General features: G+C 39.2%; 1 protein-coding gene across 8 annotated transcripts in view; it reads left to right on the forward strand.

Moving 5' to 3' along the window:
• Nucleotides 1–24333, forward strand: part of SYBU (syntabulin) — a 109606-nt gene that overhangs the window by 39506 nt on the left and 45767 nt on the right. For 5 of the 8 annotated variants that reach the window (XM_036830803.1, XM_036830805.1, XM_036830802.1 and 2 more), the window contains 2 exons: nt 20259–20456; nt 22907–22966. In XM_036830803.1, the coding sequence (XP_036686698.1) occupies nt 20259–20456; nt 22907–22966 (258 nt within the window). The remainder of the gene's footprint in view (nt 1–20258; nt 20457–22906; nt 22967–24333) is intronic. The other 3 variants (XM_036830799.1, XM_036830801.1, XM_036830798.1) reach the window with 1 other exon arrangement.

Raw genomic sequence — 24333 nt, forward strand, 5'->3', positions numbered from 1 at the left:
TTACCTCTTGACAGAGCCTATTATGCAGATTGAAGCACATGACTTAGAAGGACTTGTATTCTTTGAGAAGTATTAGGAATTTGGGTAAAATTTAAAGGAGTGACTGTCTTATGATTCATGAAGAATGTTTCACAGAGGATAATTTTTAGAATTTATCTAGGGAAAATGTAATTTGAAGGTTAACACATGCATGAAAAGTGACATGAATCAAGGTGCTATGATTAATGCCCTAATTTAGCAGGATACAATATTCCATTGTATTTAGTATTGGTGATTACATTTTCAGGGATTTTAAAAGTGTAGCTTTAGATTTATTATATACTTCCACAAAATAATTCCACCCAATGCATAAGTTGTATATTAGAAATACTGTGCTGCTTATTTTTATATTTTTTTCTCTACAATGCTTCAGATTCTCTACTTGGTTTTGAAAAAATTCTATCGAAGTATTATATTTTAAAACGTGTTGCTGAATCCATTGTAAAATGGAAACCCACTGATGGTTTGCTTGACACTCTCCCAGAAAGAAAAAAAAAGGAAAACTGCTGGAGCAGTTAAGATTCCTAGAACCTGGAGTCGTATTTGCAGAATGTAATGCTGTTTACTTTCACTCCATTTTGGAGTTCAGGAATCACTCTAGTTGAATGTGGATGAACCCAGGGGACTATCATTTCACACTGACACGGCTTTGTTTACATAACGCAATTCCATATTTATTCCTGAAATTCTCTCCACATAATCATTCTCTCTCTGACTGACTTCACGGTGAGCAGTGTTACCAGCAAAAAAGAAAAAGTTGGTCAAAACAAAATAAAAATCCCCAAATAGATCTTAGAAAATATATTTGGCAAACAAATAAAATTGTTAATTTTGGCCATGAATCATTCTTTCCAAGACCTATTTCCTGGATCAACCCTCCTTCCCAGGAGACCTGTCTCCCACTAAGGCCATAATGCTGTACATGAAAACTGAAAGTAGATATTGATCCTTCTGCCATTAACTAGTTGAGAATTGAGTGGCAGAAGCATCTAATGATGGGTGTCTATAAACCTACCTTTCGATCTTCAGCCTTGAATCCTGCCTCCAGATAGGACTCCCTCTGTTCCTGGGTCTCATCTTCCTGCTTGGCTATTCCCCAAGGTTTGGGTTGATGCCTTTTCGTTCTTTGCTTTCCTTTCCTAAGAGCCCTGGTAAAGCCCCGTGACGGCTTTTGAGTGCTGTGCTGACTAAAATTGACAGGAGCAAGGTCTTTGGGGGGCATGTTAATGATGCTTTAGAAGGTCAGTTGGTGGATGGGAAATAAATGGGTTTAGTACTATGGGGAGTATTAAAGCTGCAGGCAGTGAGGTAAAGACTGTAAAACATGTCCAACCAGCAGGGGGAAATAGCTCGTTTTAGTCCAGCCACTTCAACACTGAAGCTGCAATACATGTTGGTTATCATGGCAGTTAGGTCAGAGACCAAGGTACATGCAAATCTTAAAACTACCATCCTCTGCTAGAATGAAACTCAGATAATTTAGAGATGTCTGTTGCTGCTGTAACTTCATAACCTTACTGTGATTGTTGTGCATTCGTTTGTTTTCTTTATAAATCATCACATTCACTAATGTGAAAGAGGGCATGAAGAGTTAGAGGGGTTCTTACAATCTGATAGTGAAATTAGAGGCAAAGATGTTACTCAAACACAGTGCAATTTAATTTGAAAATTACAGTTTTAAAACTGCAAACTGGAGTCTTTCCCTAAATCTGTATCAAAGGCTGCATTAATTGTGAAGAGCATCAAATGTCCTAAGATATTCAGTTTTTAAAAGAAGGATAATTCATTGAGTTTACATAAAGTTAACTTTAATTATCATAAAGGACTATCCTTCATTTTGAGAGACTGGCTTTCCTATCATTTGTATTATAACAAAAAAATCCAAACAGTGGTTGGAGTTGTACTTCAGCAAAATAAATGATAACTCTATGTTGAAATGTCTTCCACCCTCACCCTCTTGTTTTTCCTTTAATTTTTACTGATCTGTGAAATTAAAAGCCCAGATGCTATTTTCAGAGTGACCTGTCCGTTTTTTTACCTCCTTTTCCCTCCCTCCCTCCACTGCCTTCTCCCTTTCCTTCCCACAGGAGCCTTGAGAGGAACATTTAATGATTTGATATTCTGTGTGCTAATTTGTATGTTGTCTCTATCTCATTTCAGAGGGAAGAAGCTGTATGTGACCTTTTGCAATTCGTTGAGGGCGTGTCCCCAGAGCTTTTCTTTTAATAGCTTCTTATTAGCAGAATTGCTCTGAAGAGATGCATGTGTTTTGTGCATTTCATCAGCACATGTCATTTTGCACTTGGACGTCATTCTCCTGTTAAAAGAGTCTATTCCTTACAACTTGTACTGGGTCTTAGTCACTATGACCTCAGGTGGGCACAGTTAAGCTTATATTGTATTAGAGACCAGGTCCTATTTTGTGTGCATGGCAAGGAAAACATTGTATGTTCTTAATGAATGTTAACTAATGCTTTCTTAGAAAAAGAAAAAGAATACATAAGGAAGTACAGTTAATAGTAAGTTAATAGAAAAAGAACAAACAAACCCTGCTTTCATGTCCTCTCTTTTATTTTTAGTCAGTTTTTTTTTTTAACCAATATTTTGGCGTCAAATCACCCTATCTTTCTTCCCTCTCACTCCCCCTCCCCATGTTTCCTGTTTTAACATGCCCACAAGAAGTGATAAAACCCCTATTTGTGATTTGTGTTCTGGGTGTGGCCCATTGAATCTAGGTCTCTGTGCATTTTTCTCCCCATTTTTTGTTGGTAGTGCATTGTGTTTGTGTGTTTGTCGTTGTGCCACAACTCCAGCCTCTATTAGAAAAGCTAATGACCTGGGCAAGTCAGTCACATACAGCAGTCACCTGACGTGGTTAGCAGCATGACATACATTTCTCTTTGCTCAGATGAGGCAATAATTACCCCTTAGAACTAAGAGGCAGATGGATCGCTGGGTTTTAGGCTAGTTCTCCTTGGGGTGCCTTGTAAACATGGCAGGTGGGGGAAATGGTGCATATAGTGCACTGATGGTTTTATGGGAGACCAGTGATTTCCCTGAGTTATAGCCATGTTTCTAATGTGCACGCACATGCACAGTCAAGTTTATGACTTAACCCATTAAGAAACATGTACCAGATCAATCAACTGAACAGACAGAATCCAAGATTCTTCGCAGTCTAATCCTGAGTAGGGTGTTTGCAGAAAGTACTTTGGTGGTTACAGTGGCTGAGGAGGAATCCTTCTTTGAGTGCCAGTGACCTAGAGGTAATCACTATTGCTGTTTGTGGGAAGAACAATTAACTGCAAATTATAACCTGACTAGTGCCCTGCCGCGGCATGATAATGCCTCCAAAAATTTGCCTGGCCTTGCCAAACAGAAATATTTCTGCTATGCTTTTGTCCAGTTGAGGAAACTTGGCATCTGGATAGAGTAAGCCTTTGAACGTAATGATCAGAATTGAGATGAACTGATTGGAGTGAGCTGCAATACTGAATTACACTATAAGGGAATGACTGCCAACATGCTGTGAAGAAAAAAAACAAAAACCCTAAGAATTTAGTATCATTTTAATGAGCGTGGGACCTAGGCACTGTTGCATAATATATATTTCAAGTGCTTAGCTGCCTCAGTGTCAGAAATAAGTACCCAATGAAATAGGTTACAAATGAAGGGCACACGGACAATGTTTCTTTGAGGACGTGATAACTGCAATCAGGGGGACAAGAGCAAAATTTTTGACATTTAATGAAAAAATTACTTAGCAATGGGAACAGTAAAAGATAATCATGTTGGAATTGGACCATGCCTGAGAGAAAATCATGGTACTTAACGTGAAAATTTTTTATGTTGTACAATACTCATGTTTATGACATTGTTTCTCAATTTCCGAGAAATTTTGTTTGTCTGCTTTTGAATCCCCAGGAAAACTTGTTTAAAATGCAGATGCCTTGGCACCACCCGAGCCTATTATCTCAGGATGGGAGGGCCCAGGAATCCGTATCTTATAGGCTTTCTGGATGACTCTTAATGCCTGCTGAAGTCTGAGCCTCATGCTTTGTGTTCTGTATGTGTTTGGGGATTTTTGTATGAGGGATGGGAGGGGTATGCCCCAGTGGCATCCCAAGATGAACAAGGATCAAAGATGGCAGAAGTGGTGGCCAGCCAAGCTGTTTAAACCCATAGCATGAGGCAAGGAAAATGCTTCCACATTCCCTGGAAATTATAGCTTCTCACTCTATATTTACAATTCCCATGTCATTAGTCTTAGCAATAATATTATTTATGTCTACATAATGGGTTTAACTTGTGTTCAAGTGGTAGAAAAGCAAAAGGGAGGAGAAAGCATTTCCTTCCTTTATTTTCCTATGGAATCCTCTCTCTGGATTTACTATCTCTAGCCATACTTTTAATTCTTTTTCATTTACTTACTTTGGTATTAGGATTATCTGGGGTATACTGAAAGCAGATGTCCTGGGTACAACATGAATGTACCCTGAACACCCAGTAGGTATACTGAGAGAGATGGAAAAAAGAGAAACTGAGGTCTGGGAGTAGCAGGACATTCAGCTTCTTGCAAATGTCCACAAAAATGTATTACCCAATAAGCATCTATTCAGTGCCTGCTAAGGCTCAGGCTAAGGCTACAAAGATGAATAAAACACAGGGATTGGAAAAATCAATTATTTTACTGCCTTAACCCTGACACCAAAATAAATGGGATGACACATCTTTGGATGTGTTTCCCACACAACTGACTTTATCTCACTGATTTTGTGTCTGGTCCCTTTTACCCACACCCACTCCACACATACTCCTTCCTTGTCATTTGAGTTTGTTGCTCCATTTATTATCTGCATTGGCCTCTCACATTTCATAAGCCCAAGGGTTCAAAGAAGTAGCATTCATTAGTGTGGTGTAGTAGATAAACATGAGCCTTGGCATCAGCAGACCTGAGTTAAAAGCATGAAATGAGATCAGAAAGGTGGGCAGGGCCAGGTCAGGAACGGCTTTGTTTGCTGTGTGAAAAACTTGACCCCTGAGATCCAGGGTCTATACAGGAACTGCACCAGTAACGTAAAGAGTGAGGCCACCTGGATAGATGACAATAGAATTAGAGTCTAGAACTGGACAGTGTGTGCCCCTTCTAACAATATTCAGAATTCTTAAAATTCAACTTTTTTTTTTCTTACTATCTGGGCCAAATAGCACGCATAAGTAGTTGGATGTGGCTCACGGGCTGCCATTCTGCAATTGCTAAACATCTTCCAGAACCAATGAAGGGCTTTCAGCAGGGAAGGGTTGTCTGGTTTATGACTAGATTTATAATTTAGAAAAATCTTTCTAATTACATGTTGGAGAGCGGATAGGAGGAAACAGGGAATGATGGGGAGGAGCCCGCCTGGTCTGAAGGCCATTGTGGTGACAGTCTAAGTGAAAAATGATAAAATAATATGTGTGAGGGTTGGCCCCAGAACATACGTGTCTGAATCACCAATTACAAGTGGAATGGTGTCTAAATTTCCACTGGATGAACCCAAATGGAGGAGCAGGACTGGGGAGATGGATGAGTCTGGTGAATGAGCTCAGATTAGGCTTTGTTGCATTTGAGATAAAGGTCTGGAGCTGTGAAGAGAAGTCAGAGATGTTGGTAGCAGAAGTGAAGGGACTTGATGATACAGGTTGCCCCACTATCTTAAAGTAGAACATCCTAGGAAACCTTTTGTAAGCAGAAATGGCACAGAGCGAAGAAGCAGTCACCGTAGGACACGTCTTGCTAACGGATGCCCAAAATAAGGTAAAGCACAGACGCAACAGACACAGTTCAAAGCTCTGGCAGCTTGATGCTGAGATGCCGAGTGTAGTTCCTGGAGGACCAGCTCTGCAGCCACGCTCACTGCTCGGGCTGCACGCTACCTCTACAACAGATCGATACAAAACAGATGCTGAATGCTATTTTCGATATTTGCGTTTTTTCATAAAAGCAAACATTCTCTTCAGATTTCTTTCGGTTATCGAAAACAATGCGAATGTAGGTCTTTCCTGAAAGTGTAAAGCAAACTTTTTTTGTAAAGCAAACTTTCTAAATATGGGGGATGGCTGTTATTACCAAAGGGGAGAACATGGAGGAAGAAGGTTAGAGGACCCTGGCTAGAACTCTGAGATAAAACGAGAGGACGCAGAAAAAGGACACCGAGGCATCTGAGAACAAGCAATAGAGGGGGAGGAGGTGAGCCAGGAGTGACCGTGTATCCAATCCCAAAGGACAAGTGCGTTCCCAGAAGAAAGCAGCCAACGGGTTCAGATGTTGGTCGCAGCAAGAGTAAGTAAGGTGTGTATGTAAAAGTGCTCAAGGATGAGACCAGTAGGTTATCAGGGATCTTAGGCAGAAACAGTCCCAGAAAACTGTGGGGATGGACTCCAGATTGCACCAGGCTGAGATGTGAATGGGAGGTACAAAATAGGGTGTAAACAACCTTTTTTAAAAGCTTAACAGGGATGGGAAAGAGAAAATAGAATAAAAACAAGTGTTGCATTTAAAGATAGGGTGTTTATCAAATCACAGACATTTTGATAAAGTTTTTAGGCTGAGGGAAAATAGACAAGAAAAAAGAGAGAGAGAGATTGAAAATAGTAGAGAAGTGATAACTTTGTAATAAGACCAAGGTAGACCAAGAAAGACACATATGGGAAGAAGAGAAAGGCCTGAGTCACGTGAATATAGGTAAGTTTATTCATAGGTCAGGGTAGGTAGCTGAAGGATACATTTCACAGTCTAGGTTAGGTGCTTCTTCTTTATGCTTCCTCTATCAGACCACGTGACCTGGTTTGAAATTTTCATATTTAGTTACCTGACTCTCCAGTAGACTGTAAGCTCCATGAAGGCAGGAACACTATAGTTCCTTGCACTATACCTGACACACAGCAGTTTTTAATGAGTATTTATTGGAATTTGGTAGAAGGTATAATTAGGAGAACAGGACAAGTGAAATATTTTCATTCAGTTAATGCATCGAGAGCAGGATACTTAGTTGCTGGGGAAGTAAAACAACTAGAACGGTACCCAGTACTCAATGTAATAGGTTTATTCAATGAAGGAAACATTCCTATCCAGAGGAGTTCAGCGTCTCTAAATGTCAAAGAGTCATTTGTGTAACAGGACCACGCCTCCAGTGCTGTGGTAGCTAGAAGAGAGCTCTCTTGCTAAGAAAATCGGAAAATGCCCCACTCAAGAGCTGGTACTTGGAAGCCAGGAGAAAAACAGAAGCCCGGTTTATTTTTTATTTGTTTACTTTTTTGTGTGTATATGTAAGTGTGAGATGTGTGTGTGAGGTGCATGTGTGTGTGTGATTGGTGTGTGTGTGTGGATATGTCATGAGTGATATACATGTGTATGAGTGTATATGAGTGTGTGAGGTGTGCACACGCTTTGTGTGTCTGGTGGTGGGAGAACTGGAAGGTTTGGGTATCAGCAAAGCTTTCTGGAGGAAGTGATGCCTGAGCTCTGTTTATTCAACTGCAATCAGGCTTTCCTCCTCCTATTCCACTGAAGTGCCCTCCACCAAATCTTACGGTGGATTCTTTGTCTTCACCTCTTCATCCCCCCCAAATTCCCATCTCAGTAAATGGCACCCGCTTCATCTAGATTAACAGCAGCCCAGTTTAGAGTCAAGAAGGAATTCAGCACAAAGCCACATACCCACGTTTCCCAGGACTCAACCTGACCCTGGCCACCACCCCGCCGCACCGCCCAGGTGGATTTTACTCGGAGAAACCCCAGGGGAGATGCGTGCACTTGGGGTCCACAAGGCTGCTGGGCGTGCCTGTATTGTAAGGTGGCTTCGCTGGTGCCTGCTCACAGTAACCGCCCTAAACCTCCGCTGCTGTCGGGCTTGGACTGTGGCATCTCCTGCTTTGGAGACCCAGTCCAGCCCCTCCTCTGCCAGAGCCGAGATCCTGCCCAGCTGCTCTGCGCATTGCTGGATGGTCGTGGCGCCCGCCCTCCACTCGCTGCCCGGGTTACCCTGCTCTGGCTCCAGGAAGCCAGTCGTGTTGGGCTGCCTGCCCCCTCTTTTGAGGGAACCCAAACCAAACTTCCCAGGGCCCATCATGGGGGCTTGCCCAGCACTCACCCCCATCCCCTAGAAACCCATCCTTCAACTTTGCCCCGCTCCGTGTGAATTTTCACAGGATGCCTCCTCTTTCCTGGCTGGCTCCGTCTTATTCTCTCCTCTGTAGTGTGGGGGTCCCTGAAGGTAGGATTCATCTTAGACGCCGACCCAATTCTCAGAATTCTTGAGACCCTGTGGACCTTAACCTGCCCTTCTATTTATTCTGAGGTGTTTGTGAGGATTATCTTTTCCTTAATGCTAATTATTATATGTTTTCAACTCAAAACTAATAACCATGTGCAAACACATATGTCAGAGTGGATGTAATCACATTTATAGGATTTATCTTGTTTTGCTTTTTGCCGAAGTGAGATCATGCTGTACTGACCCGTGACCCTTTCTGTTTATTGAAGTAAATATTTACTGAACGCCTGTTGTGGGCAAGGTGCTATCCGAGGAGCTGAACTAGACGGATGAACAACCCTGACAGGACTCCTGACCTCCAGGAATGTGCATTCCGGGCAGTCCCTGCACCTGTCACTGCTTGTCAGTACATAGAAGTGCCCCCATTCATTGTAATGGCAGCTCGTATTCCACTGTTTGGAGGGCCTTCATTTATTCAGCCATTCTTCTGTGGATGGACCTTTCATCTCTGAGGCTAACTTTCAAAATTCAGAATTTCATTTTGTGAATGTCACTGGAAATAACTTGTTCCTGAGCATATTTCTTTCTCTCTCCCTTTTCTTTCTTTGTACCTTTTCTTTAAAGTGAAGTAAATACCATGCTTCACATATATTCCTTAAAGCAATTTCTTTTTTTCCAAATAGAAAAAAATTGACATGTAGCAATTACACAAACTGTATAATAAGCATTGTTTTTTCCTTATTGTTCTTTAACATTTCTCCATTTTTATGCCTTACTCCATCTTGACAAGCACTATCTTCAAATTCTCAATGTGAGAAAAAATAGAAGGAAGGGGGAAAGGATTTACATTGCTGCAAAAGAGCTCACTGTAATTCAGGTGTCCTAAGAGTGGTTTGCAGTTTCCTTCTTACAAGGTTCTCAAGAGATCAAGAGATAGCTTCTTAGTGTCTGTCTCTGTGTCTCTATTCTTTCCTTCCTACCTTCCAGCTCGCCTCCCTCCCTCTCCCCTTCTCCCTCTCTATCTTCTCCCAACGAGGAACCTTAAAAAAAAAACAAATCTTTATAAAGGTATGGCTTAGAAACTGCAAATAAACTCATATTACTAAGAAGAGGGAAGATCAGAAGTATTAGTAACATCCCTGTTTTGGAAAGATCATAACCCTGTGAAAGAAAGAACAGGAGAAATAAAAGCCTGCGAGACAGAAGAATTCCCCACCCCCCCTGCTGGGGCTCACCTGTCTCCTGGCAGTGACTGAGCCACGCTGGTTCCCAGTTTCAGCATCGGCTGCTCCCTCACCAAAACTCCTAGATAATGTGTCATTATACTACATTGACTATTTGGACCAAGATATTTACCCCTCCAAATTCCTCCTGTGGTTGCTCATACAAATCAGACAACTTGGCGCTTGGTAGAAAACCAAGTAGAGGCCCTTGTTTGAGAGAAAGCACGAGTCCTGTGAAGAAGTGGACTTGCCTCACCTCACTTCACTTCACGTGCTCCTTTGCTGCCGAGTGCTGCACCAGAATGACTTTTATGGGAGCACTCAAGGCTCCAAAATAGCTCAGAAATCCCGGGAATGTTTATATGGGAAATGATTATTTTGTCTCCAAGAAACCAGGGAAACGTTCATTAAATAATTTCTCAGTTCTCCACTTGGTTTTTACAGACGTAGGTTGTTGCATGTCTTCGTGGAGGTGCTTCGTTCCAATTACTTTAACAAGCTCACCTCCATCGGCACACACATACGCTCGCGTTTACACATCCTTCAGAGAAACTAAGTTCCCTTTGGCCCCTCATCACCTTGCACCTGCCATCTTATTTCCCCGCTCCTCTTCACAAGCAAAACTTCTCCAAAATCCTATCTCCTTAATTTGCCCTTGTCAAGCACGTGAGTGATCACGTTGGCGAATCTGACATCCTCTTGTCTGTCCTCATTTTCCTTGATTTCCCAGCAGCACTCAACACGGTTGAACAAGCTTCTTTCTTAGGAAAGATTTTCCTCCTTGGCTCCTGAGGTCCCACCCCCTGAGAGTCTTTGTTAGCTCCAGCCCATCCCTTCCCCCCTTACAGGGTCAGGTGCCTCAGTCTTCAGCCCTCCTCTCTTCCTGCCCTCCCCAAGGGCTCAAATCTTTAAATTCCTCACTTGTAGGATGGTGATGCTCCCCGACCCGACCTCTCCTCCGAGCTTTAGGCTCACATATCCAACTGCCTCCTTGATATCTCCAGCGTCCTGGTTAATTTGTGTCTCAGATTTAACGTATCAAAACCAGAATTCTTAATTTCACCCCCCACAAACTCATAAACCCATTTTTCTCCAAACTCAGAAGTGACCACCATATTCTCCATTGCTTAAGCAAAGAACCTAGAAGGTATTCTTGACCACTTCCTACTTTTCATTGTCATATCTTAATGCTTCCAATTATGTTTCCAAAATGTATCCCCAATCCATCTCCTTTTCTCAATTTTTACTACTACCACCCCAAACCACTGTCATCTCTCATTTCTACTATGACAGAGGTCTTCACGTGGGTTTATTGCTTCTAAGCCTTCATTCCTAAAGGGGCCACACAGCATAGGGGTTAAGAAGGAGCCTCTGCAGTTAGCCTCTTTGGATTCATATCCACGGCTTACTGTAGCCTCAGGGAGGTGGCTTAAACTCTAGTGCTGGTTTTGTATGCCTATCTTATTAGTGCCTGTCTCAAAAAGATTAAGTTAATTAAATACATTAAGTGTTTAGTATTCTAAACATACCTGGTACTTAGTAGGCACTCAATAAATATTAGCAAGACATAACATCACTAATTCAGTCTGTTCTCCACAGACCAATCATGGTCATCTCCTGCTTAATGCACATGATGGCTTCCATTGCACTGGAGATTAATGTAGGTTTCCTGCCTATAATCCTGCACATGCTCGGACTTCCACCTGCCTTCAGCCTCATCATCAATTCTTCTCTGCCCTCAGCTTTCCGGGCCTCTTCTCAGTTTCCTCAGTTCACCAAACTCCTTGTTCCCTCTTCCTGGACTTTTCTCTTCCCTGCCTTTTCCAGGATTGGTTCCTACTCATTTTTTTGGTCTCAATTCAAATTACCTCTTCAGAACCTTCCATGACAACCTGTCTAATGAAGTACCTTCTGACCTCCCACCCAGCTAGTCTATAATATCACCCAGTTTGTTTCATTAACAGTACATCACAATCAAAATTTCTTCTCTATGTGTTTTTTTACTTCTTCATTAACTGTCTCCACCACTAGAATGTGAACTCCTTGAGGACAAGGATCTTAGAGTCTTGGTCATCATTACATTTCTAATATCTTGAAGACTATCTGGCACACAATAGGAAATCAGTAATCATTTGTGGGAAGGATGGATGGATGGATGGATGAATGAGATTCTTACATTTCAACACTGGCAATTGTGTAGTGTCACATTGTATAATACTGAAGCAAAATTAGTGTGGAGACTTGTAGACTTGTGAATTCTCACTCTGAAAAGATGCTAAAATTAGGTGAAGGAATAGAAGTTCAAATTTTGCTACTGAAAGCCTAGAATGCAAAATTATCTGAACTGCACGCATTAAATGGTTACTGTGTTGAAGCAAAAACTGGAAACAACTAGAGTTTTTTGCCTCAAATTTTGTGGTCTGTTTATGATGGGATGGCTTCTTTCTAACAGCTTCCTTTGTCTGTTTTTTTTTTTTTTTTTTAATGTAAATGACTGCTTATATTTATTTATTTATTTATGACTGTGTTGAGTCTTCGTTTCTGTGCGAGGGCTTTCTCTAGTTGCGGCAAGTGGGGACCACTCTTCATCGCGGTGCGCGGGCCTCTCACCATCGCGGCCTCTCTTGTTGCGGAGCACAGGCTCCAGACGCGCAGGGTCAGTAATTGTGGCTCACGGGCCCAGTTGCTCCATGGCATGTGGGATCTTCCCAGACCAGGGCTCGAACCCGTGTGCCCTGCATTGGCAGGCAGATTCTCAACCACTGCGCCACCAGGGAAGCCCCCTTTGTCTGTTTTTAATTTGAGCATTCCCAGAATTTCTGCTGTCTCCTCTTGGAGCAAACATAGGTAGGAAAATTTAGAAAACAGTTAGCTTGTGGTGGTGAGAAAAACAAGGACTTTACAGTCAGACAAACCTGAGTTTGAATCTTTGGGTCCATACCTTAGTAGCTGTGTGGCTGGATTTGTTAACCTCTCTGAGCCTCAGTTTTTCCACCTATAAAAATGAGATATTATTAAAATTATATGATAAAAATTAGTATCCTTGCCACATGATAGCTACTTAATAAATGTTACTTTTCTTACCTACCTACATCCTTTCAGAGCATTGAATGGTTTGTAGTAAGAATTTCACAGGGTTCAGATTAACCATGAGTTTAGGCTATGACATTTTATCTGTCTCCATTGGACTATCTTAAAAAATGTCAGTGTCTGGAGCAGTAAGACTAGTAACACCTATAACAGTGTCTGGCACGTAGTAGATACTCAGTAAATATTTGTTGAATGGATGAATAAATAGTCTGTAAACACTTTTGTCATTCATGAGAATCAACTAGATTTCTATATAGTTTAAAGTAATGTTTCCTTAAAATAGAAATGATTCTTCCTCCAAATTATGCAACTGAACATTGAACAGCATCAAACCGTAACTGAATGTTTCAAGACATTATGGCACAAAACCACGTTTTCTTCCGCCTGATGTTATTTTTAAGTATGTCTTTTGGAATTGTTTAGTTCAGCATTTTGGAAAACAAATGAGCTCTGAGATCTAAATTCAGAAGTGAACCAGAAGTTCTAGAGATGTTTCTTGGACTTTGAAGAAATATTTTATATGTAATCTTTAGGTTACAAGGAAGTTGAAGTAGGAACTTGGTCATCATAATTGCCACCAAATGTGTTGGATGGCACTGGTTGTTAGACACTTTAGTTAAATATCAGGAAATTATATGACACACACACACACACACACACTTTGGGCAATCCTAATATTTTAAAATGTGGATTAAAATATATATATATATACAAATGTATATATGTGTGTGTATATATATATTCACTTTGCAAAAAATATTCATTGCTTTCAAAATTTTATCAGAAAAGCATTTCAAAGTAATATGGAAAGGATAAATTTCCTAAAAATTAAGAAAATAATAATAATAGTACAGTTAACATCTAACCTTACACTGCATTTTAAAATGAATTCCAGATGAATTTGATATAATAAAAACTGAAATTATAAAAATCTAGAAGAAAGTGTAGGTAATAGTTAATTGATCTTGGAGTTAATAAGAAGGACATTCTAAGCATTAAAGCATTGGAAGACATCACAAAGGAAAATATGGAGAGATTTGACAACTAGAAATTAGAAAAGGTTGGTTGTCAAAAACATTATAAACTAAAAGCAAACAAACTTGGTGAAATATGCCAAAGGGCTATGCCTTTCATATATAAGGATTTCTTACAGATCAATAAGAATTCCTTAACACCTTAATAGAAAAGTTGTCAGAGGACATGAACAATACATAGGATAAGTGTAAAAATAAAAGGCCAGCAAACATATGAAGGACATTAAGCCTCACTGATAATTAAATACATGCAAGCTAAAACATCAGAAATACACTTTGCATTATTAACTTGGCAAAAATGCAGACAAACTAGTATTCATTATTGGCAGGAATTTAATAAGTGGGATACTCTCATACAATATAATAGGAATATAAATTGCCTCAGATTTCTCGGAAGTCTTAGTAATCCATTTTTAGAGATATGTTCTATGAGATAATAAAAATTTTGACAAGAGATTTATCTGTAAAATGTGGTGTTAAAGCAATTTCAATAATAGTGAGAAAATTGGAAACATCCTAAAATACCCTACAAGAAGGAATTGATTTTTAGAAACACTGTGTTCCTATTTTAAATAGTTACTTATTTAAAATAATGTTTTTGAGAAATTAAATAAAACATTTTGACACTTTTAAAAACATGCCCAAAGAAGAGATAATACTACAATGAACACCAATAAGCTGCTTGCCCAATTTATCCAGATTAAAAGCAAGATGCTGTCATATTTGCTACATCTCTCCCTTTTTCTCTTTTCTCTTTTACTTTGCTGAAGCATTTTAAAGCATATATCCAGACATATGTTATTTCATGTCTACCTACATACCTCAGCATGCTTTCTTAAAAAAAATGGACATTTTCTTACATAATCACAGTGCCATTTTCATTACTAACATAATTTAACAAGGAATTTAACATAATTCCTTGGTACGCTAGAGAACACTGAAACTACTCGCCCTAGTTGTCTCAAAAGTGCCTGTTTGCTTCCTCATGGTGTCATTTAACCCAGAGGCAGCAAACTTTTTCTGAAAAGGACCATATAGGAAATATTTTCAGCTTTGCTGGCCAGATGATCTCTGTTGTAATTATTCACCTTTGTGCTTGAAAACCACAGTTGACACTATGTAAAGTATTGGGCTGTGTTCCAATAACATTTGATTTACAAAAGCAGGCAGCTGACAGGATTTGGCCTGCAGGCTGCAGTTTGCCAACCCCTGATTTAACCCATTACTGTTCTCCATCTAGTTTATAAGGTGGACATTAGCTTTAAAGCTTGGTTAGATTCAGGGACAGTTTTTTTGTGGCAAGAATGTGGAGAATGCCGTGTGCTTCATCTCACATCCCATCAGAAGGTATATAACGTCTGGTACCCCACTGTCAGCGACGCTAAGAATACTCAGTTGGTACAAATGGGTGAGGCTTGATCCCTCTACTGCAGGCTCTCCATCAGCCTTTTGTCTGATGGTTTCATCCATTATGTTTGTTGCCTAAATCAAGTATTTCATTATAAATAATTGCAAAATACAGTCGACCCTTGAACAACATGCGTTTGAAGTGTGTGGGCCCATTTATACTCAGATTTTTAAAAATAGCGATATACCACAGTCCTATGTGATCCACTGTTTGTTGAATCCTTGGGTATGGAACCACCTATGTGGTGGGCCACTGCCAAGTTACACGTGGGTTTTCGACTGCATGGAGGTTGGCACCCCTAACCCGCATGTTCAAGGGTCAACTGTACTAATTTTCTGCTATTCCATCTACTTTCATTAACCAGAACGCTTCTGTAAGGGAGAACTTCCCAATATCAATGAGCGATTTAAGTTATCCTGAAATACAGTTTGTCCAGTAACATTTTCTACAATCAGGATACATGTTAATTCTTTCTTTCCTTTTAATCGCCAAATTTCAATATAAAGAATTGGCCCCTGGGTCACTTCCAAAGATTTTCAGTGGGTTGGGATTTTGGGGGAGTTGAAAGGGCCTTTCTTCTTTAGTTTTATTTTGTATTACTTTGAACTAACTCATAGATCTTTAAAGTATATCCAATGATTATCAGTCATTTGCATTTATTATTCTTTTTGATGCTCAAATTATTCCATCTTTGGCCAGTGGGAACCCTTTGTGTTGGCTACTGTTAGTCTTAATAGCTTCTTTCTTTCTAGCCTGACAAATTCCAGGGAGAAATTTTCGATAACAGAGTGATGAAACTATAATGTATGTTGAAATTTTAACAAAACGAAGAGCAAGCAAGCAAGTAAATCATATGTATAAAAAATCAGTAAGAAGTATGCCGAATAGTTACATATTTTTTCTGGGCAGTACAATTATAGGAAAATATTATCCCCCCCTCCTTTTTTTTTTTTTTTTTTACTTCTTTGTACGTTTCTGTACTCTACATCTTCTGCATTAAAGATTATTACTTTTATAATTAAAAAATCTGTTAAAATTTTAACAACCCAACAGAAGATTTTCTTTAATTTAGCAAGTTTCTTTAGTCATTTAAAATAAGATACAAATTATTTTAAAAGATACTTATACACACTTTTTTCAGAATTATAAGTAGAGTCATTTTACAATTATTAACTATATCCTATATTCTCAAAAAGCTTGTAATGTAAAGGGAGAGGAAAATAGATTAAAAATCATTTTTTAACAACCTCCAGACTACAAAATTATATTAGATGTCTGCTTCTCTCATCTGTCTTTATAGACCTTAAAATTTTTTTCCCTTAAAACCAATTTGGAAACTAGTTAGTAGTATATTTCTTACAGCACTTGAGGTGGGCCACAACTTCTGGAGGTTCCTGGATCTGTAAATATTCTTCACTTATCCTTAATCCTGTGGGTTGATATATTCAAAGCAAACAAACAAGAACAAATCAGCGAAAGAACTTATTCCTCAGTATAAATAAAACAGGGCATGTAAATTAGTCTCCTTCAGTGCAGATGGTGATCATTTAGATTTGGCCTCCATGTGGGTCATTTTTACCTGAGATCCACCAGGGGCCATCCCAGACCCAAGTAAATGGGGTTTTAAATTGTTGACCCTGGAAGGAAATCATCTCATATGGCTCCATCCCAAATGGATCACACTGTGTAAAACATGGAAAGTGGTCCTATTGCGTATATATTTTTTTTAATGAAGTTATACTTACCATGAATAGTAGAGAAAGAAATGTAAAAACTCAACTATGTAAGAGCTGGTGTGGGTGTGTGTTTAAGTGTGTTTTAAAAGAAAAACTCATTTCTCTCCAGTAGAACTGACAGTCCCCTACACTCTCTTCCTAAAGCCTTGGAGGAAAGCTTCCCTTATGCTAAAACCAGGCTGAAATGTTCTTACTTTTCTCCATTCTGGAAATCTGAAACAACCCACACTTTTCTGGGTAAATCATTCAGGATTTCTGCCATTTCCTGCCCAGAAACAGTTTCTTCATGGTGTCATATTAGAAATTTTTCTCATTGATAATTTCTTTATACTAACATAACTGATAAAAGCTATAATTCTACAAGACAAATTCAACAGTCAAGGTAGCAGCAAGGAACAGAAGGCACACACAAAGTGTTTAACTGAAGCAGGTTTAATAAATAAATCTCTTTAATATGTGCTGGATCCGCATGTAGTTTGGCACATAGTAAGATGAGACATGAACAAGCAAAGAACATCAACTTGGCTCCCTATTCTTAGAATCTTGGAGTAAATGTGAACTAAGAATATTTTGCATTGCATTTTGGAAAGGAATATTATCTTCATCTGGACTGGTGGTCTGCTTCCAGCTCTGGTCATGAAGTTAAAAAGGAGGAGGAAGAGGAAGAGGAGGGAAGGGGAGGGGGAGGAGGGAAGGGGCCCTAAACAAGACTTGTTGAAAAAATAACCACTTCTTCAGTGCTGCACAGAGGAAAATACCTCAGGTGCCACAGGTGACCAGATGACTCTCTGGTACTGAAGCTCTGTTGCTTTTGCTCGGGGCTTAGTTTGCATAACTTAAAGTGTGGTCTCTGTAGTAGGAAAATTAATGGCCCTGCCCTTTCCAAAACCAGATTCCTTTGTTAGTGTTGGTCCCATTAGACAAAACAGGCAAATGCCCCAAGCTTCTCTGATAACTCAGTTTCTCTTGGGTATGGATTTGCCTTAACAGATTTAGCAGTTTACAGGAACTATGCGCTGGAAGTGATATTTACCAACCCCTTTTACTTACTTATAAGCTCCATCAGTATGGGGGCTGGGTACAGTGCCTGTGGCTGGTTCAGTGCCAGGACTTGATACATATTTGTTTAATGAAAGACGATGTCTCATATCCCTCTCGTTTCCCCCTCAATGTGAAGTGCAATACCAGACAGTTAAGAGGTGATAAATGAACAGTTGTTTACTAGGTAATGATTCAAATGCTGTACGAGGTACCTGAAGTTAAAGATTTATTTAGGTATTCATCTTCTCAATCCTTGCCCCTGGAGTTATTGGCTGTAAATATTGATGACAGGTGAGGCATACATGCCAGGTGAAAAATTGCTACTGCCTTCCCTAAACTGCCACCATCCTGAATAACTTCAGTCCCCAATTTTTAATCAGACCCTAGTACTTAATCCTTGAAATGACTAGTACTGAAAACATGGCATATCCACATTCCTTCTTATTTAACTCTGGCAAAATGATAGTAGAACCAAACAAAACACATTCGTTTTCTGTTTACTTAAATTACAATTTCAACAGTGTTTCTCAATACTGGAAATTGTTTAATTTTGTCCCTTTGAGTCTGAGAGTTCTCAAGAAAAATTACCTTTTAGGGTAGAGAATCTGAAGCATGGATTTTTGTTAATTTGGGCCATCTCTCTTTTAAAAGAAGTAATTTATGGAACTGACTCATAGGGAAATACTTTTTAAAGACAATAGGTAATTTTGGATGATTAGACCTCTATCATTTGAGCTTCTCTGCTTTGGGATAGGAATCAGGAACCAGGCTCTCCCAAGGCCATGTGCAGACCTGTTGAACCTTGTAAAAGTGCTGGAATCTGTCTGAGTAATTAGCAACTTTGCACTCAGATTTCTTTGGATTGAAAGGAGCTCAGATTTCTTTGGATTGAAGCATGGGACATGCAAATGTAGGAGAAAGCCAGGGACAATAGCGAAGCAGTAGCAGCCAAGAGGATTCTCATCACAGTGATTCAGGGCCAAAGTTTCTTCAATTCAGGAAGAACATAGCACATTTAAAAGAGCAACAAAGACAGAAGGTATGAACCGTGCGCTAAAAACCATTTACTTCCAGAAACAGACCATTGAGGTCCTATATAGACTAATATGTCCAAAAGTCAAAAAAGATCAAGGGAAATACTTCATTTTACTAGTGCCAAGTTCACTTTGTTCTAGGAACTTAGATATTTCATAATAAAAATTGAAGTAAAGGCCAAAAATGAAGCAAAGGCAATTACTTTTTAGATGGATTCTAGTCATCTTAATTCAGGCAACCAGTATATTTTATTCAGAACTACTTCTGTTTCTGTCTTCATTCAAGCTATGAAGTTTTAAGATAGCCTTTGCTAGATGGCAAATTATTTTAGTTCCTTTAATATTTATAAAAGTGTAATAGTCCTAAAAGTTATTAGTACTAAATGTCCTTATTCATTTTTTGCCCACTTAGTTACTAAAGTAACTCTGACATCAAAATATTTCCATATAATAAAGAATTATTTAGCAGTGAAGATTTACCACTAATTGATTAGTTTGAGTAGACATACTGTTAAGTAATGTTGATTGGCTTTAAATTCCCATACAGTTCTCACCACAATATAAATGAATTAACCAACCATTATAAATATTTAATAGATATGGAAAGCATTTATAGGAGTCAGCAATGCGACTTTCCTGTTTGCTTAATAAGCATCTACACAGGTCACTTCATATCATGCATATTAACTTATAGTAATGACCATGGTAGTAATATATAACTTGAAAGTTAAGGGAATATTTTTAATTTGAATATCATTTTTATTTTACCCATTTACCCCAGGCAGCAAGATATCTGACTGATGTGTTTTTGGTTGAGTGCATTTGATAATAAAACAGGATCACTGCCTTCTGCTTCCTTGAACTCCTAAAGCCAGCTCTCACCTCTATCAAACTCTGTTAACCACTTGATAGGCCCAGTAATCAAAAACTGGGTGTGGTCAATAATATTCAAGTAACTTTTTCCTAACACCGACAACCCCGAAGACTTTATATTAATAATCCTGAATTGCTCTGGCAAATGTTTTATTACCTACCCCATCAAAAATTTATGGACGATTATGACCCAAAAGTATACTACCTCAAGTGTCAAAACAAACTAATTTAGGTTTTGACAATAAGAGTGTTACAGAAATATTTGTGATGCAAAATCTTGTCAGGTTTTGCCTTAAAATGTTTTATAATAGCTGTTATTTCCTTTGTTAACATGATTGGCCAGAATATGGAAAATAAAAGGCAAGTCACCCACAGGAGTCAACCCGGGCCTCTTGAGCAGAGTACGTGTGTGTGAGCGCGCATGGGCATGGCGCTCTGAGCTGGGGGGAGGGCATGCCTGCCCTCCCTTTGCCATCATTGATCTCCTCCCTCCTGATTAAACACTCATCGATTCTTGTCTTCCAGATGACACAGGCTGTCCTAGTAGTCAGTCAGTATCTCCCGTGAAAACGCCCTCGGATGCTGGCAGCAGCCCTGTTGGCTTTTGCCCTGGAAGTGATGAAGACTTTACCAGAAAGAAATGCACAGTTGGAATGGTTGGTGAGGGAAGCATCCAGTCAGCTCGACATAAGAAGGAACCAAAGTCAGGCCTTGTAAAGCCAGGTGAGTGTACGTAAACTCTTCATGTTCTTACTGGAGCAATATGACTAGAGGGATTTCAGATGAAATTTGAAATGAAACACCTGGATATCACGGTAGGGAACACTAATGCTGTACCTAGCACCCAGAAACATCTTTTTTTTTTTTTTTTTTTTTTTTTAGTAAAGGAGGTAGAGCATAGAGTGGAATATTTTCTGTACTAGTTTTTAATAATTGAGAATGCATAGTGACATATGTGTCCGTTATAAAGACATGTAAAAAAGGGAGGAAATTTGAAGAAATGTTAACTGAATGGTCTAACAGACATTTAAACTATATAATTAAGTCTAGCATAAATTATACTGGGAAATTACTTGGTACCATTTAAAGTGTGCACAAATTGTGAAAAGAACAGGTTATCTTGATGCACATCTGTAGGGCTGGGCATACTTGCTGACCTAGTTATTTTATTTGCTTTTAAAGATTTAAATATGAATATGATGCTATATATTCAATATGTATATACATAGAATGTTCAATAATTACAAAATAGTAAAAGCTATGAGATGAAGTGGAGATTATTATTACAGTGAATGAGATGCCATGAACCTCAGAAAAGGTCAGTTCTCAGAATTTGCAATATATAAATAAATATTTTCCATCTCAGAAATATATACAGTATATGAACAAATATAGTTTTAGTGAAATGAAAGTTATAACTTGAAAATAAAAGGACCTGAGTATTGGCATTGAGAGACAACCCCTATATTGCATTATTTTCTTCAGTATCACCAGTTGTACTATACATATTAATGAGCCTGAAAAGACAGATTAATGGCTTGCATGAGCCCCATTCCTTACATTTGTCTTCTAATTTTTGTTTGGTGATATCATTATTGTGCAAGGAGCTATAGACGGCTTTATTTCAATGGAGCCAAAGCTTGGTCCTGTGTACGCTTCCATTGGAAGGTCCTGTGTCCTCTTCCATCTCTCTCTGCTTTTGTTCTTCCTGAATAATTGACATGCATAGCATATCTTAATGGATTATTCTTCGTCTTGCTTTTGGTCAACCAAAGAGAATGTTGTTTAGTCTGAGAGCAAAACTTAAACTGTGTGAAGAAGAAATCCCCTGTTTCCTAATAGTTCCTGGTAAATGTTTGTCATGATGAATTTGTTAACAGTCCTTTGCTTCAGAAAAATATAAAAAAGAAAGAGAATGATACACAATGGAGAAGACAGCATATAAAAGAGAAAGATGGACATTGTGAAAAAGGTGTTGGGTACCCCCAATATTTAAGACAGAGACAATGAATTAAAGAGTGTCCTGTAATTATAGCCAAGAAATAAACCATTACCTTGTGTACTCAAGAACCAGAACTGCCTTCCTCCCACCCCCAGCTCAGTTCTCCTTTTTTTAAATTAAGAAATAATTCATATACCATAAAATTCACCCTCTTAAAGTGTACCTTTCAGTGGTATTTAGTATATTCAAAAGATCATACAAACATCACCACTGTCCAATTTCAGGACATTTTTTTCTCCCCCAAAAGAAACCTCATACCCATGGGCAGTCACCGTCCTCTTTTCCTTTCTTCCAGCCCTTGGCAACCACCAACCTACCCTCTGTCTGATTTGCCTGTTCTGGACATCTCGTGTAAAGGAATCATACAATATGTGGCCTTTTGTGTTCAGCTTCTTTCACTTAGCATAATGTTTTCAAGGTTCACGTATTAGTACTTCATTCTTTTTATGGCTCAATAATATTCTATTGTATGGATATACCACATTTTAAAATAGACTTTTTTTTGAGCAATTTTGGGTTTACAGAAAACTTGAGCAGACAGTAACAGAGTTCTTATATCCGCCCCCCCCCCACTACCACTACTTCCGGTTTCCCCCATTATTAACATCTTGCCTTAGTGTGGTGACAGACCACATTTTGCTTATCCATTCACAGTTGATGGACATTTGGATTGTTTCCACTTTGGGGCTGTCATGAATAATGGTGCCATGAACATCCATATACAGGTTTTTGTGCATGCTTTCAGTTCTCTTGGGTATATACCTAGGAATGAAATTGCTGAATCATATGACAACTCTATGTTTAACCCTTTGAGGAATTGCCAAACTGTATTCCCAATTGGCTGCACCACTTTACAAACCAGCAGCAATGTATAAGGGTTTCAATTTCTCCACATCCTTACCAACAGTTGTTATTGTCTATCTTTTTTGATTATACCCACTCTAGTGAGTGTGAAGTGGTATTTCATTGTGCTTTTGATTTACATTTCCCTGGTGGCTAAAGATGATGAGCATCTTTTCATGTGCTTATTGGCTATTGGTATGTCTTCCTTTGAGAAATGTTCTCAGTTTTCTTTTAACCTGGGAGCAGTCACCAATGGAGTCTGCTTCTGTAGCATACAGGATGTGAGTTTAAGAGCAGAAGCCCTGTCACCCTCTTTTTGTATTCCTAGCACACAGGGTCCGGTGTGTATCGAGGGCACAATCAACATTGGTTGACCTCAACAGCAAAGGTAGGCTATGGGATTGAGAATATGAAATGCTGCAGGAAAGAATGTCCGCTTCATGGATTGTGAAGAAAAAGTAGATTTTTATTGTGAAGGTATTGTAGGACTTGAATGCAACCTGAAATTATTTCATTTTTGTTATTCACCAACCCTCCACCCCCTGGCCCCATTCCAAAAACATTTTACAGTGGTGACAATACAATGAAACAGTGAAAAAAGAGAAAAGTGTGGTGCAGCAAGAACAACCTAAGTTTAAATGGCAGTTAAGATTATCCTTGCCCTTCCTTGTTTCAATAATCATAATAAGAATAATCATATCTTAACGAAAGATTTAAAACCCTATGTGTATGTACAGAATCCACCCTGAGCAAGTCTGGTTCCTACAGAAGATACTCACTTGCTAAAGATCAGCTACTTGTCTTGCCGAGAATGTTTAAGCCTTATGCTTTCATGAAGAAAATGCAGACAAAAAGAATAAAAAGGAGGGGGGAGGGAGGGAAGAAGGGAGGAAAGAAAACAAGAGTTGTTCTTCATGCTGTTTTGATAATGGATCATTTGAGAATAGTGAAGGCCACAGACCCATACTCCAGAAAAACACGCACAAAATATCACCTACTATTTCTGAGGTTTCATGGGTCTCCTTTATTAGGATTTATGACTCCTAGTTTAATGACCCTTGCCCAGAGGCAGAGCCTGAAACAGCGCCTTTGTCAACTGCTTCTGATTTAATTGCTCAGAGGCAAACATATCACCTGCGAAGTGCTGACCTCATGATTTTTTGATTTATTTGCATTTTATCAAGGTCACAGGGGTCCCTAAAGGTTATTTCTTAGTTGCCTGAAATTCCTAATGTCATCACTAAAAACCATTGCTCGAGCTTTTGACTGGGCCCCAATTCTGGACAGTAAGCTCTTTGTATTTAGAACAATCTGCACCGTGACCTATAGTTCTCTGAACTTTCAGCAGAATAAATCTGTCATTCTCATAAATAGGAAGAGAGGAAATCCTGGAACCGAGGCCCCTGGGTGACTCCAAAATTTATAAAATGCAGAGACATAATCCGTTAAACCACAAGAAGATACCGCTCTCCGGTTAAAATGTTCCACCTCCTCAGTCCCCAGGTGACCATCTCCCCTCAGCGTAAACTCATCTTCCGCTCTTGATGTGCGCTCTACTTTTTTAAAATAAATCGACTCATTAGAACCAATACCAGTTTATTAAAATAGCAAGCAATTAGTGTCTCTTGTACAGATGCTCAAGGGCCCTTTAACGTTAACCTGGGCCCATTTTATTTTAGGTCCGTTGTTCTAGATTCTGGAAACTGCTGTTCATCTCAGAAAGGAGTTATTGAAATGCCCCTTTGGTCATTCAGA

This window comes from Balaenoptera musculus, chromosome 17, assembly GCF_009873245.2.
Source record: "Balaenoptera musculus isolate JJ_BM4_2016_0621 chromosome 17, mBalMus1.pri.v3, whole genome shotgun sequence".
In the NCBI taxonomy this organism is placed as follows: domain Eukaryota; kingdom Metazoa; phylum Chordata; class Mammalia; order Artiodactyla; family Balaenopteridae; genus Balaenoptera; species Balaenoptera musculus.